The sequence below is a fragment of the Microtus pennsylvanicus genome, chromosome 7, assembly GCF_037038515.1.
Source record: "Microtus pennsylvanicus isolate mMicPen1 chromosome 7, mMicPen1.hap1, whole genome shotgun sequence".
Taxonomy (NCBI): domain Eukaryota; kingdom Metazoa; phylum Chordata; class Mammalia; order Rodentia; family Cricetidae; genus Microtus; species Microtus pennsylvanicus.
In genome coordinates this window covers 33,679,308-33,693,972 of record NC_134585.1, presented here as the reverse complement: position 1 = coordinate 33,693,972, position 14,665 = coordinate 33,679,308, and the positions used below count along the sequence as shown (strand labels likewise).

Here is a 14,665-nt window from a genome sequence, read left to right as displayed (position 1 = left end):
GAGAAGGGCATACTGAGAAGGGCCTGACTGCCAGTGGGTACAAAGTTCCTGTGGGAATGATCAAAGCATTATGTAGGTAGGCAGCAGAGATGGCTGAGCTCGCTAAGCATGCACCACTGAGCGAGCCTATAGCTGGCCAGCAAGCACCAGGCTCCTGCTTTGATTCTCTGCCCTGACCTACCTCAATGGTGGGCTGGGCTGGGACCTGGAAGATTAAGCCAAATAAACACTCCCCTCCCCCAATTTGTTTTGGTCAGTGTTTTATCACAGCGACAGAAAGGACACTTGAAAAAGTCCAGATTTGACAGCAGTAGGTTCTGGGCTTCCAATTGAGAGCCACACCCCTTCTTCCTTGGTAAGGGAGCACCATTTGTGCTGCTGTCTGTTCAGGACAGCATGTCTGCCCCAGGAGTAAGCAGTAGGCAGGCAGCCCCGTATCTTAGCAGAGGAGTCCAGAGGAGGCCTCGGCAGCAGCCAGGTCTCTGAGCCACAGTCTGCAGAAGCAGTTCTGGCTATTTCCTGCCAGAGGCCCCGGAGAAGAGGCCCATTTAGCCAGAACCAGGGTGCATGTGTCATCACAAGCATTTCCGGAAAGAGATCCGAGGACATCTAGGAGCCTGAGCCTCCCAGGGTTCAACACTCACTGTTTCTTTGTATAGTCTAAACTGTTACTTCCCTGCCAACTTTGCCATGTAAGGAACTAAATGACCAGATATTAGAGGCACAGATACATGCTATTGTTACATATGTCAGACAATGTAGCCACCCTGGAATCCTGGGAGTTGGTTCTAAGACCCTCTCCAAAAATCCGAGGCTCCTTGGGTCTCTTATACAAAATACCACAGCAGTTCAAGGAAGCCTCACACACTGCACATCTCATAGTCTTCAAATCATTTACCTAGTACGACATCCCTCATGGTCTTCCGACCATCCCTGGAGCCCCACAGTAGTTAACCCAGGGGCATGGCTGTGTAAACAGGGAGCCTTGTTATTCTGGACTGTTTGGGGACTCGTTCTAAAAAAAGAAGAGAAAAATGAGTATCTCAAAAGAGGTGGGAAAAATGGGTTTCTTGGGTTTTGTTCTAGAGGGTCAGACTTGTGAGACTGAAAACTTCACACACAGCCAAGATGTTTGAAGGATACTGATAGTCAGAAAATGGCAAGCAGCCTTCGAAGCCCAGTTCTGTACTGTGAAACAAGGTGGAAAGAATGTGCTGGTAGGCTGGGTGTGGTGGTGCATGCCTTTAACCCCAGCAAACCAGAGGCAGAGGCAGGTGGATCTCTGTGACTTAAAGGACAGACTGGGTGTGAAAGAATGTGCTGGTAGGTTGGGTGTGGTGGTGCATGCCTTTAACCCCAGCAAACCAGAGGCAGAGGCAGGTGGATCTCTCTGACTTAAAGGACAGATTGGTGCATTCTGGGAAAAATCAAGACTATGTAGAGAGACCACACCTCAAAAAACATAAAATAAACAAAAAGCTCTGGTAGGCTGGGTGTCGTGTGCGTGCCTTAATCCTAGCACTCGGGAAGCAGAAGCAGGCTTCTGAGTTCAAGGCCAGCCTGGTCTACTTAGTGAGTTCCAGGATAGCCAGGGTTACACAGAGAAACCCTGTCAGAAAAAAAAAAGTCCTGGCAAAAAAAGGAAATTGTGGGTTGGCAAGATGGTTCAGTGGGTGAAGGCATTTGTCACCAAGTCTGAAAACTTAAGTTTAATTTCCAGAGCCCACAAGGTGGGAGAGGAGAACCAGTTCCCACATGTAGCCAGCCTTCTGACCTCCACATGTGTGAATGCGCGCGCGCACACACACACACACACAAATCAAGAAAGCGAGTGTACGTGATGGTCTGAACGAGGAACGTCCCTATAGGCTTAGGCATTTGGACACTTGATCCCAGGTTGGTAGTTCTGTTTGCGTCACCAGGAAAGGAGCGCGAGAGTCCATGGCCTCACCCACTTACAGTTCCCGCTGTGCTTTGCGCTTGGGGTTGAAATGTGAGCTCTCAGCTTCCTGGTGCCATTGCTTGCCACTTGTTGCCATGACAGACTTATTTCTCTGGAACTGTAAGTCCAAATACCACTCTTCCAGAGGCGGTCGTGGACATGATATTTAGCCACAGCATCAGGAAGGCAAACAATGTACACACCGAGAGACACGCAGGCAAGTCGGAGCCTCGTCTTGTGGCCTGTGTTTCAATTTTATTTATTTATTTATTATGTATACAATGTTCTGTCTGTTGCCTGCAGGCCAGAAGAGGGCACCAGACCTCATTACAGATGGTTGTGAGCCACCATGTGGTTGCTGGGAATTGAACTCAGGACCTTTGGAAGAGCAGTCAGTGCTCTTAACCTCTGAGCCATCTCTCCAGCCCCTCAACTTTGCCTTTTTAAAATTTGAGTGCTGGGGTCCAACCCAGGCTTTCCTCTTAGGCAGGCGTTTTATCACTGATCTCTCTCTTTTCAGCTTTCAACCCTGTCTCATGAGAACATGGAATGCATGACAATCCTATGGCAGTGATTTTAGAGTCACAGAAACCCGAACGCTCATGCTACAGAGCAGAGTATGGAGTTTCCTGTCATAGGCCACTAACAGTCAAGGTACAGTTTAATGAAAATACGGCTTGACAACATGAAGGCTGTGTGTGGTGTCATGCATTGGCCTGGAACACAACTAGTGTGTGTGGCCCCTTTAGACAGGACAGGCACTCCATTTGGGGCTCACTTGGTCTCCAAGCAACTGAGAGTGCAATCCTACCCTGTGCAGTTTCTAGAGGTGATCAAATGCTCTATGCCCTCCCCTTGGTCATTAGTCTTCTGAGGACGAGGGCTGGCCTGAGTTATCCTGTCCCTCTGCCATCCAGCTGGGCCCTAATGCAGGAGGCCTCCAGGCATCTGTGAATGGATAGTGGATATTCCCTGAGGTAAAGACTAGCAATGTTCCAGAATATTCCACCCTCCAAGCTCACCACCAGCTGCTTCTCAATACATCCTGCCCTGGAGCGCTCAAGTCTCTAACTCCCACAGAACATGCTGAAACTGACCCCCTCTCCTGACTCAGGAAGTGGGCTAGGAGAAAGGTCCTAAAGATAAAAGATAAAGATAAAAGTCACTCCATCAGACCTTCCACAGGACAGTCAGTCAGAGAAGAGCCATCAGTGAGCACACACCCCAGGGAATAGGAACTTGCGTGTGGAAAAGACAGGTGTTAAGGCAGGCGGTCCTGCAGTTTTGCCTAGGGCTAACAGAGGCCTCCAGGGCCCCCAGGTTGTACGTGAACCTGAGGAGCAAGGCTTCTTTTGTAGCCATCCTGGATCTAAATAAACCTTTAGCATGCATCCTGTGCTGGGGTTCAGCTGAGCAGTCAAACATGCTTAACAGGTACAAGGCTTTGCAGCCCTCCTCAACGTCTTTGCCTGTGAGGGGCAGTGGCCACTGTCCTCGCACTGCTGCCTAGCTGCCCAGCTTCTCAAGCCAAAACCTGCTGAACAACTCCCATCTGTCTCCTCAGCCCTGGGGGCTACAATTCTGTGACTTCCCCTTCTTGAGGGACTGTATGCAAATGGGATCAACTGGTTCATCTCAGTTAACACACAGGTTCTAGGATTCGTTTATACTGCAGCATATGTCAGAACTGTCTTCCTTCCACTGCATGTCTATTCTGGCCATCACACACACACACACACACACACACACACACACATATATACACACACACACACATATACACACACACACACACATATATTACAATTCATCATACATCTATGCCATATTTTGTTTGTCTATTCATCTGTCAGGCATGTAGGCTGCTTCCACCTTTTGTCTGTTAACAATGCTATGGTGAACACAGGTGTGCAGATACCTGTTTAAATTAGTTCTTTTGCGGATCAGGCCTGACTTCCTCCAAATCAGTGGGGATCCTGACCTCAGACAGGGAATGTTCTAGCCTAGGGTCTATTCTATTTGGCAGGGGACAGAACCCCAGTCTGGGTTCAAAGGTGATGTCTGAGAACACATTCTGTAGCCGGGGGAGCCAGAACTGAGAACCAGGAACTCGGGAGCTACTCAGTATCCTTCTGACTGGAGGGAAGGCGAGCAGAGTGGAGGAGACACATCCCACAGCATGGAGAGGGGTGGACAAGAAAGGCCTCTGTTTCCGAAAGGGCAGGCATGCTGCAGAGGCGGCCCTGGGGCCGCAGAGGGCAACACAGGCCACAGGGGCAGAGGTTACAAAAAGGAAGAACACGCTTGGCCTGGTAGCTTCTCAGAAGCCCTTAGTGAGGGGCCTGTGGGGGTGTCTGGAATGCTCTGATTTGACAGATGGCTCCATCTTGGCAACTCCTGAAGCAGAGGAGTATAATACAGACACTCACAGGGCCGGGGCTCTGGTGTTCCAGGGGCTACAACCTTGGCCCTCAGAACTGTGTATTTGCGTGCTCTGGGGTAGAGAGTAATGGCTGGACAAAGGCGGAGCACAGTCCTCTGAGAGGCCCTCTCCCTGCCAGCTGTGAGCAACTTCTAAGTGCTTACATAATGTTTTTTGGTGCCAAAGTGTCTAGGTTCAGGTACCAAATGATGACAGCCGAGGAAGGTGTAGCCACTAGCAGGACACGAAATGCTTCTCTGGAATGCTGAGTCAAATGTACCCAAAATGCCAGACCGGAGGCTGTCACTCAAGGTGCTGTTGGGGGTGGGGTGGGGCGGGGGGTGGAGGGGCAGTTCTGAGGCTTCCTTCCTGGTGATGCCAGGCTAAAGTGCTTCTCTGATGCGCTGCAGCTTTCCTTCCTAGGTCCTTGGAAGAATCTGGATGACAAGCTGTCTTTTGAGCCAGAGCCTGCCTGGGGCAAAACTCACCTTTCTGGATGGTATAGGGATCCCAGGAGGCTGTGAAGTCGGCCTAGATTTGGTCACTGGGAATTGGACCCAGCCTGTGGAAGTCCCAAGGAGCCTGTTGGCTCTGCTTGTCACTAACACTAGAGCCAGAGCCAAAGATGTGCTGTCTGACGTCTCCATTACAGGTGATGCAATGTCCTCAGCATGCTGGGTCGGGGTGGGGTGGAGGGACAGGCTCCAGTATGTGAGTACCGACTTACCCTGCGCCCTGGTACTTACCAGGCTGACGGAAAAGTCGGTCTATGCTGAGATCCCAGAGGAGACTAAAAGCTCTTGAAGATGTTTCTGGAGGCCATGTTAGCAACTAGGAAGAAAACAAAAAACATTTAGTACAGAGTAATAGTAGCAAGACTTCATACAAATTTAATATATTTTTGTTTGTTTATTCTTAAAGAACCTCAAAGGAAGGATCTCATGCAGCCAAGGCTGGCCTGGAACTCGCTGTATAGTTAAGGATAACCTTGAACTCCAGGTTTTCCTGTCTCTACCTCCCAAGTGCTGGGATTCTAAGCATAAGTCACCAGAAACAGTTTCATACAAGTATATAATATTGTATATTAAATATATCTCATTTCATGCTTCCAAGTCAAGAGGGTGGAAGGATACTGTCATGGTTGTTGCTGTGTGCCAAGCCTCCCTTCCTACTGCCCAGTGCCACGTATCTGGAGACGGCAAGCAAAGTGGGATTCTGTACCTGGAAGTTGATCTTACAGGCTATGCCTGGCTCAAGAAGCGGCTCTCTCTAGCCCAGAGCTGGGATCTAAGAGCTCAACCCCCACATCCTCAACTTGGACAGTTCTCATGGGTCACCTGGTTCCAGAACCCATTCTCCACCCCACTCTCCACCTCTACCATACCCAATGAGGAGACCGCTGGACCTGACTATAACAAATCATTTGTTCAGTCTCCTGCTCTAGAGGGCCTGTGGTTTTCCTTCTCCCAGCTGTAGTTCTTAAGGGCTCTGTGTCAGAATTCAAGGCCCTGTTCCTCTCCTGCATCCCAGCCTTCTCAAATAGCTTTAATGTCTACCAGGACGAATACAAATTCACTGGGGATGCAGGCTGCCTGCTTCTGTCCACTCTCCCTGGCAAGGCCCACCAACAGGTGAACCTGTGAGCATGTGAGGGGTGCGTGTAAGTTAAGAGTGTCAAGGCCTGGGCTGTTTACCTCATGTGTACAGTGTACCTTCAAGAGGCCCTGGGAGCAAGGAAGAGGCAAACCAAGCCCAGAGGTCACCAAGTCCCAGCAAAAATAGGCTATCTTTAACAAAGGAGTGGCCAACTGAGCAGAGGTGGTAAGTTCTAACGGTCACTCCTCGCCTAGAATAGACCCCAGGTGTCCTGGACAACCTGCGACCTGCCCAGTCTTGGACCAGGTCAGCTACAGTCTTTCACTCAGATGTGGGAATGGGGCCTGGCCTTACTCGGCCATGTGCATAGAGAAGAGAAGGAAGTCTGCCCTGAGTGCCCATCCTTCCCTATCCCTGCTTCTCCTTCTGCCTGAGGCCCAGCCATGTCTGACTGCCCAGTGAGAATCCCCTGCAGTGGCTTTAGGGAGACCCCAGACCTCTCTGTCCTCAGTAGCCTGACAGAGGTATGAAGCAGCACCTGTGCCCTTGTTCCTTGCACGGGCCCTAAGCAGAGCTGGGGATCTGTGAGAGTGGACAGGCTTAAGGACCGACCAGACAGACTGTAGGACGGTCTCGGTTAACCCACTCTGCACTGCTGGCTCCATCACACAATGCTGACACCAAGGACTTGCACAAGGTGACACAGAAGGAAAAGCGACAGAGGCTGAGCTTGCACCTGGGGCTGGGGCTCAACTCCTCTCCTCTGTGTGCCCCTCACGGCACAGTGGAGCTGGCACAAGAGATAGGAGAGGTTTCTCCACGCGGTCCATGGCTTGAATTCCAGAACCTAGTGGAGACTGAGCCATGGAAAGGGAGAGACTTACGCCTATCAGGGTCACACAAGGACCCTCTGTGGGCGATGTTTTAGAGGGGTTCTTTGTGCCTCCCAATGGCCAATTGTGTATTCTGTCATACGCTGTGCACGGAGCAGAGAGAAACTGTGCTGCGGGTGCAGAATAATGGCCTGACTGTTCCCAGCTCCTACCCGCCCTGCCGTCCCAACCTCTCCATCCCAGGAACTGGGAGACGGACCAGGGTGACAACTATGCCCAGGGTCCCAGGACTCCAGCGTTCTTTCCCTCCAGGACAAGAGCACCACAAGCGTCCCCAGAAGGTGCAGAGTGAGCCTTATCTCGAAGGCAGCCAGTCTGCCAAGCTTGAGAAGTGCCTGAATAGCCCACCCTGCATGGCAGCCCTCAACTGGCAGCTCCGGTACCAGCTGGAACTTGTGACCAGCCCATCCCCAGACAAGGACAGGTCTGGGCGAGGGGCCAAGGCAAGGCAAATGCAGGACATCTGGAAGGCAGCATTAGGTCCTGGACTGTCTTCTAGCCTCCCACCTACCAGAAATTTACATCCGCACACAAAATGTGCGTTGCCTTGAGGCAAAATGTTCCTTGGGGAGGAAAGTGGGGCAGAAGGCGCTGTTTTGGGCTTTTCCAGACCACCTACAGCTTCACAAAGCAGAGAACCCTCAAACTCCAGAGTCTATAGCAATGGACTCACGAGCTCAGGTATCCAGGGCCGCAGAGGGGCCTTGGGTGCCCCCTCCAGCTATGCTCCTGGGATGAGCCATTCATGACTGTGACAGCAGGAGTGGGGGGCGGGCAATGGGGGAAAGGTGGTGTTATGATGGACGCTCTTGTTGACTAGAATGGACCTAACACTTGTTGACTAGAATGGACCCAATCACTCGGTTCTAAGCACTTCAGGAAAGACACACCCTGTAGGTAGCCCAGGAACACTCTAGAGGCACACAGATTGGGGTTGCTGCACAGAGAACTTCCAGGTTCCATCTCTGGACTTATTTGGGCCTCTCCACCTCCAGGACCTTGGCATCTTTAGCATTATAGTGAGGATTAATCCTCACCAGCCTTCCTCCATCCCCTGGATCTGAACTATCCAAAGCAAAAAGCAGCTAAGCATCATCAGTCTGACCCCTGGGCCTGCCTGGGCTATAGGGCTGCATCATTCCCGCCACCTAGCGGCATGTCTGTGTTTCTCACCTGGAACAGCCACTGGAGCAGAGGTCGCGGGTAATCAGAGGCATGCAGATAGAGGTTGCTCAGGAGGCCCTGGTGCAGGAAGGAGAGCTGCTGGGGCAGTGAGGACCTGTGGGGCCAGGGCAGTCAGGTTAGGGTAAGTAGCTCCAGTTGGCAGAACCAGCTCAGCAAGCTGGTCTCAGTGACGCTGCAGGACTCACCTTTGCTGTAGAATAGCATGAAGCCTATAGGCACATTAAGGACAAATGTACTTTTAGAATCCTTGGCATGAGACACCATGGGAAGGGAAAAAAAAACCCTACTGATGACATTGTCAGAACAGGCTGTTGTCTCCAGAGTTTCCCACAGACACACTTCATGGTGTCTGAAAGCCACCCTGATTAGTATTTGCCCCTGCTATGTGACAGAGTGGGAAACCAAAGCAAGGATCCTGGCCAAGCAAGGGGAGAAACCAGGGGTCAGGCATCCTTGTCTGAGGCTCCTTCTGGGGCTTCAGCTGCAAGGGGCAGACAGAATTACCTGTGGGCACCTGCGTCTGTGGGTCTAGTTATACAGTGTTTCTGCCTCATCTTGTGTTTTCCTGACACAGAAGGGACACCTGAGAGGATGGGAAAATGACAGAAAGAGCCCGGGACTGGGAACTTCTGGGAAGGAAATACCCAGCAAGGATTCCATGAAACCTTCCTCAGACTGTGTGGGCTGGCCGCACCTGTCCCGGGAGTGCATACGTGTGCTCAGGTCAGTAACATGGCTCTAACCAGAACCTAGTTGTGAGCTCCTGCACCCCGTTAGAAGCAGGCTGCTGGCTGGAAGCTAAGCTCTGGCAGGCACCTTGACCTTCAGGACCCCGGGTCTTCAGAAAACAAAATAGGGTAGTTAGCTGTTCCAGTCCATTGTGTGCAGCTTTAGCGCTTTGGAAGAAACTTTAGAAGGCTTGGTTGGACTTAGTCACTTTCTGAGTCCCTGGTCACTTGAATCTGGGTGTGAGGTAAGGTACTCCACCCTCCACACATTTTTTTGTGCTTTTTTTTTTTTTTTTTTTTTTTTAGAAAACAGTCCAAAGATGGCCACTTGGATTCCAGGAAATGAAACCATGAAGGAAATATTCAGATAACATCATGTGTCCCTATCCTTTCGGTCAGCCCTCCCTGTTCTACTACTGTTTTGAAAAGGACATCATACTGCCATCTGCCAGGAACAGACTGCTCTGAAACCGAGATTTTCCCTTGAGCCAAGCTGCCGTCACTCTGAGCCTGTCCTGGCCATTTACAAATTATATATCTCTAAAGTCATTTAAATCTGGAAGAGAAAGAGACATTGTTCCTGTGGTCATGACAGGTTAACCACTCTGAAACACGGTCCTGTGTGTGTACAGGTCCTACCAGTTCTGTCCCAGGTGCCTGTCACAAGGACGCTTTCTTGATGAACCAAAGGGACAGCACCCCCAGCAAAGGAAATCAGAGTTTTACATACTGGCAGGATCTGCTAAGAAGCAAGTGTTGAGGCCACTGCAAAGCAGGGGATTCTGGGAGACACTGGCTCTGGCATGCTTCTGGGGTGGGGCACCCTGCCAGTTGCTCAGTGGGGAAGCCAACTGCACAAGCCCCTGCTGGCCTGGAGCAACACATTTTCAACTGCCGCACGGAGGGAGTGTCGCGGTGTCTTCCTTCTGCTCCACGAGAGCTGCCTGCAGTTCATCCCTGTCAAGGTTGATTTCATCCATCAGGCAAGGAGCAAGGGAGCCAGGGAAGGCCTTACCCACGGTGCACTGCAGCAAATGGCTTTCTAGGCATCCTAGGTCTCCAGCTAAATAAGATGCAAGGAGATGAGACTGGGGAGTGAGCCAAGTGTGGCTCACTGGATGTGAGGGGAGCTGCTGGTCACAGTGACACAGGGCCTAGAGCAGACACTGGCCTGACCCTCAAGAGGAAGCACAGGCCCCATAACATCCCTGGTCAGGGAGGCCTGGAACAAAAAGGAAGGAAGGTGTGTCATGAAAACTCGAAAACCTTGGGTGACATAGTCGGTTGTCAGAGTCAAAAGCCAGTGCCCAATCTCCACACCAAGAATGCTGACATTGGGCCAGACAGATGGCTCAACTGGTAAAGGCTCTCGCGGCCAGTCCTGACGACCTGATTCTGATCCCTGGACCCATATAGTAGAAGGAGAACTGACTCCTAAAAGCTGATCTTTGTTCTCCGTGAGCATGGTATGGTGTGCTGTGTTCACACATCCACGCACATGTACATGCACACACACACATATGATAAAAAAATTAAATAACATTAACAAAAACCCAAAATAAAAAAGAACACTGATGCTGGGTCCTAGCTCATACCTTTACCAATGCTGAGGTCAGAGGTTAGTTTGAGAATGTTAGAGGACTCTGGAGAAGGGAGGGACAGCAGATGCCACACAGTCCAGGCTGAGCATGAAGCTCCCAGCTGTCATCCCCAGGATGCCAGTGAAGGAAAGGTCCCATGGAAGGCCCTTAGCTGTGGATGGAAAGGACAGGGACAGGGTACAGCCACACTGTATGCACGGCTAATCCCCAGCCATCACAGCTCTGACAGAGGGCAGATATCTTTTTCCTCACCGCCGGCTGCAACAGAAGGGAGGGAGGCAGGAAGTCAGCCAAACAAGGAGAAAGACAGCCAGCAGACAGCAAATGGGGGACCAGCTTGGTTCACATGGTGGGCTGCTGAACAAAGCTGCAGCCTCCTTGGAATGTCTGACCCTGATACTGCCCAAGGGGAGAGGCTTCCAGCTTCTGCCTGCAAGTTCACTTTATGGGCAGCAGTCCCAATGGGAAGAGTCTCTAAATGCCGCGCGAATCCCAGTGACAGCAGAAGGATAAACACCACGGGGAACTATTTATACAGTATCACTTCCTGGGCCCTTGCCAAGTTTTCAGATGCAAAGTTTCAATAAAACGCCCAAATGGAGTAGAATGAATAATGGTAGAAATGTCTGCCTGTGCCCCGCTTTTCTCCTTTGTTTAAAGAGAATGCGATACCACCCCGTTAGATGCCTAGGGATGCCAGAAAAGTGGCCCAGTTTTGCGGTTTCCCCTTCATTCTGGGGGCACCTGCTGCCAGCAGGATGGTCCACATTCCATGGCTGGCTTTAACCTGTCACCCTCTTCCAGGAAATGTGCACACAGTAAAATAGGAGCCTGAGCTGCGGGGTCCTGGGTTGATGTAGGTAGACACTGTACGCCACATAAGCCGAGAAGTTCAGACATCCCCACCTCCTTCTTCCTCCCAGTCTTGCAATATTCAGAGGAACAGCTCAGGCTGCACCTAGGCTTCCTGAGAGCTTGTGTGCCCTCACACCAAAAAGGGACACACAGGCACATACACAGACACAGACACACACACACACACACACACACACACACACACACGAGTGAGCACTGCAGAGGCTGGGGCTCCTGGGAGTAGGCCTCTGCTATGCGGCAAGTGGGCCTCCATCTAGTCTGATGCCCTTCCAGTTCCCTATTTGGAAAGATCACATTTCCTTTCAACTTCCATCAATGAAGGAAGAAACAAGGTTTGGCTTCTGGGATCCTAGGAACCAATGGCTGGCATTAAGGCATGTAACCTGGGTTCCAGGGATCCGATCCGAGGTCATATGTCAGTCGACCTGGTGATAGACAAGGGAGGGTACTCTGGGAAAGCTCTAGTTGCATGGTGGGACCTGGGGCAGCATTTATGCACAAGAACCCGAGAATCTGCACAAGGACCCGCAGACTTGGAGCCCTTGCCCTGTCACTCCAGAGGGTTGGCACGCTTCATCTGCGAGGACACGTCCCATTTTGCTGAGAGGAACATGTTCTCCCTTCATGGCAGGTGCAGAGGCAATGCTCTTCAAGAGGAGACTTTTAAAACAGCAGCACCCACGTCCACTCCTCTGAGGACCACCACCATACCTCCCAACAGCAAAAGGTTTGAAAAATGCAAGAGTGCAACTTGAAAACTTACTTGTTGGCTCACAAAACATTAAACTGTGTGCACACATGTGCTCCTGTACATGCATGTGTGTGTGATGTGTGAATACATATGTGTGTGTACCACAGTTCACAGGTAGAAGTAGAGGACAACTCTTGGGGATTGATTCTCTCCTTGCACTGTGGGTTCAAGGATCAAACTCAGGTCATCAGGCTTAGCAGCAAGTGCCTTTCCTGCTGAGCCACTCAGTGGCCTAGGACTGGCGGTATGTGGGGCAGTCTTGTAATCTTGAACAAAATTTCTTCTAAGGTCATGTTTCTTTCTGACCAATACCATAGGATCATGATGGGATGGCTATTGCTCCCACTCTTACGGCTAGACTTGAAGACTTGGGTATAATCAGGAAACAAAAAAAGGTCCAAGGAAGTGGCCCCTACCCAGTGTCCAGCACCTTGCTGGGATGTCACACAAGGGCATATCTCTAGAAAGCAAAGTAAGATTCAACACCACTGAGCTGAGACACTGCCAGCACCACGGCCTTTGTTCATTAGCATATCTGAGGGAGGAGGAAGGTCCGAGTTCTTCCTCTAGGGAAGCTGGGCAGCCACCTGGCTCCCTTTGGCAGGGCAGCTCTGATCCCAGATCATAGCTCCACGGGCCATCTCATCTGTCAAACACTTCCTGCCACCAGCCAGCCTGTTACAGGCAGAAATACGCTGATGGTGCCCCCCCCACTTTTCCCTCCCCCACCCCGTGCTAAGGCAGCCTTCCTTTCTCCGACACCCAGACACCCAGCCTTGTCGGCCCACTCCCAGCCAGCTGCTTTCCTTGCTCCTCTGCCTGTCGCCCTTTTCCTTCCTTCCTTCTCCCTTTCATCCCTTTCTACGATGGCAAGGTGAACCTTTACCAGGGGTCACATGCACACCTCATGAGCTCACACCTTCTAGGCTTCTAGACACTGACACACTATTGATAACAGAGAAAAGCTGATAAGAATGCGTGTTTCCAAAAAACTAGGAAAATGGCTATGTTAGGGCATCGAAGCAACATATCACTACTTATGACAGCATCATACAATGAAATTGTAGTTTTTTGACTTTGTTCTGATACCAATCAGAACCATCTCTAAACATTTATGGAGACAGTGCTCGCTGCCATTGTCTACTGACCAGAGTTCAGGTCCTAGGGCCCATGTGGAAGGCAGACACCGACTCTGACCCCACACACATAAGACAATCAGAATTTGAACACTGACTGATATGGATGAAAAGCTACTCTCTTTAGGGGCAACAGCATCTGCAAACAGAATGCTACATTGCCAGGCAGGAACAGAGAGAAAACACTGACTCACCCTGCTACAGCTGAGGAATGGGAACATGGAGGTCACACCGCTCATTCCACCCTCAGACAAGCCTGCGGCCTTCCAGAATAGAGACCTTTACAGAGGGCTGGAGAGCTGGCTCAGTGGTTAAGAGCACTTGCTGCTCTTGCAGAGGACCTGGGTTTGATCCCCAGCACTCACACAGTGGCATACAACCATCCCTAACTCCAGTCCTAGGGGACCCAGTGTTCTCTTCTGACTTTCCAAGGCAAGCACATAACACTGCAAGCAGAATATTCACCCATATTTACCTACATATATATTTATGAGTCAGTGCTTTGCCAGCAGTATGTAGACTTATGTGTGTGTGCACACATGTGTATAATATATATATCTTGAACAGCAACATCTAAATGTTACTGGTAATCTTTAAAGCAGAGATAGACTGAGAACTAACAAGATCAAGCTCATGCTGTGGTTGAAGTGGGTGGGTCACGGTGGTCCTTTCTCCATCCGTTTGGCCTCCACCACAGCCACCAGCCCGTAAGTGTTATCCAGCAGAAGGCAACTGCTCTAAATTCTCTTTATCTTTCTCTTATATTCTTGGACATGAGCTCACAACTGCCAAATGTTGGGCATGATTGTGGTAAACCATTTAAAAATCCCCTTCCAGAACAATTCTTCAGTGATTATGTGATAATGAGCATGAATTTACTTCCCAGAAGAGGAGGAGCAAGGCAGCTGTCCCTATTGTTATCAAGCCTGCTTCTGGCGGGGACAAACTTTCCAGTATTGATGGCACACAGACTGAAGACAGTATCCCCAGCAAATATACTAGTCCCTCGCTGTTTGTGCGGGATCTGATCCATTGATTCCCAGTAGATGACCAAAATGGTGGCTGGTACTAACTGCTACACGATGTGTGTCTGTGTGTGGGTATGCGCACAGTCGCCTGTGGAGTCCAGGAGAGGGTGTCATAGCTCCTGGGAATGAAGTTACCAATGGCTGTGAGTTGCCCCACGTGGGTGCAGTGTACACACTTAACCATTGAGTCAACTACAGCCCTTCAACCTTAGCAACCCCAGTATATAATGCTTTTCTTTCCTAAAGTCAAGAACTTACACCTTTTGACTTAGAGGAAGCATCATGGCTTCTCTTTGGCCCGTCCGAACTCCGACTAGCACTGCACCTATGCTCTACAGTCACTAAGAAGAGAAGAGATTCCTTGACTACAAGCTCTTCCACACTTTGAGGATCAATCTGAGAATGGAGCTGGCTACTTGATGATTAATGGGTGGGGAGCATGCCCAGTGAAGATCACCAGACAAAGGCAAGGTTCGCACTCCAAACTGATGGAGGGGATGGCACAAA

At 50.6% G+C, this 14,665-nt stretch overlaps 1 protein-coding gene across 1 annotated transcript in view; it reads right to left on the bottom strand.

Moving 5' to 3' along the window:
• Fam178b (family with sequence similarity 178 member B) overlaps nucleotides 1-14,665 on the bottom strand; it is a 135,538-nt gene that overhangs the window by 63,815 nt on the left and 57,058 nt on the right. The window contains exons 6-7 of the mRNA XM_075980437.1: nucleotides 8,027-8,132; nucleotides 5,111-5,195 (exon numbers count right to left, since the gene is read on the bottom strand). Coding sequence (XP_075836552.1) covers nucleotides 5,111-5,195; nucleotides 8,027-8,132 — 191 coding nt within the window. The remainder of the gene's footprint in view (nucleotides 1-5,110; nucleotides 5,196-8,026; nucleotides 8,133-14,665) is intronic.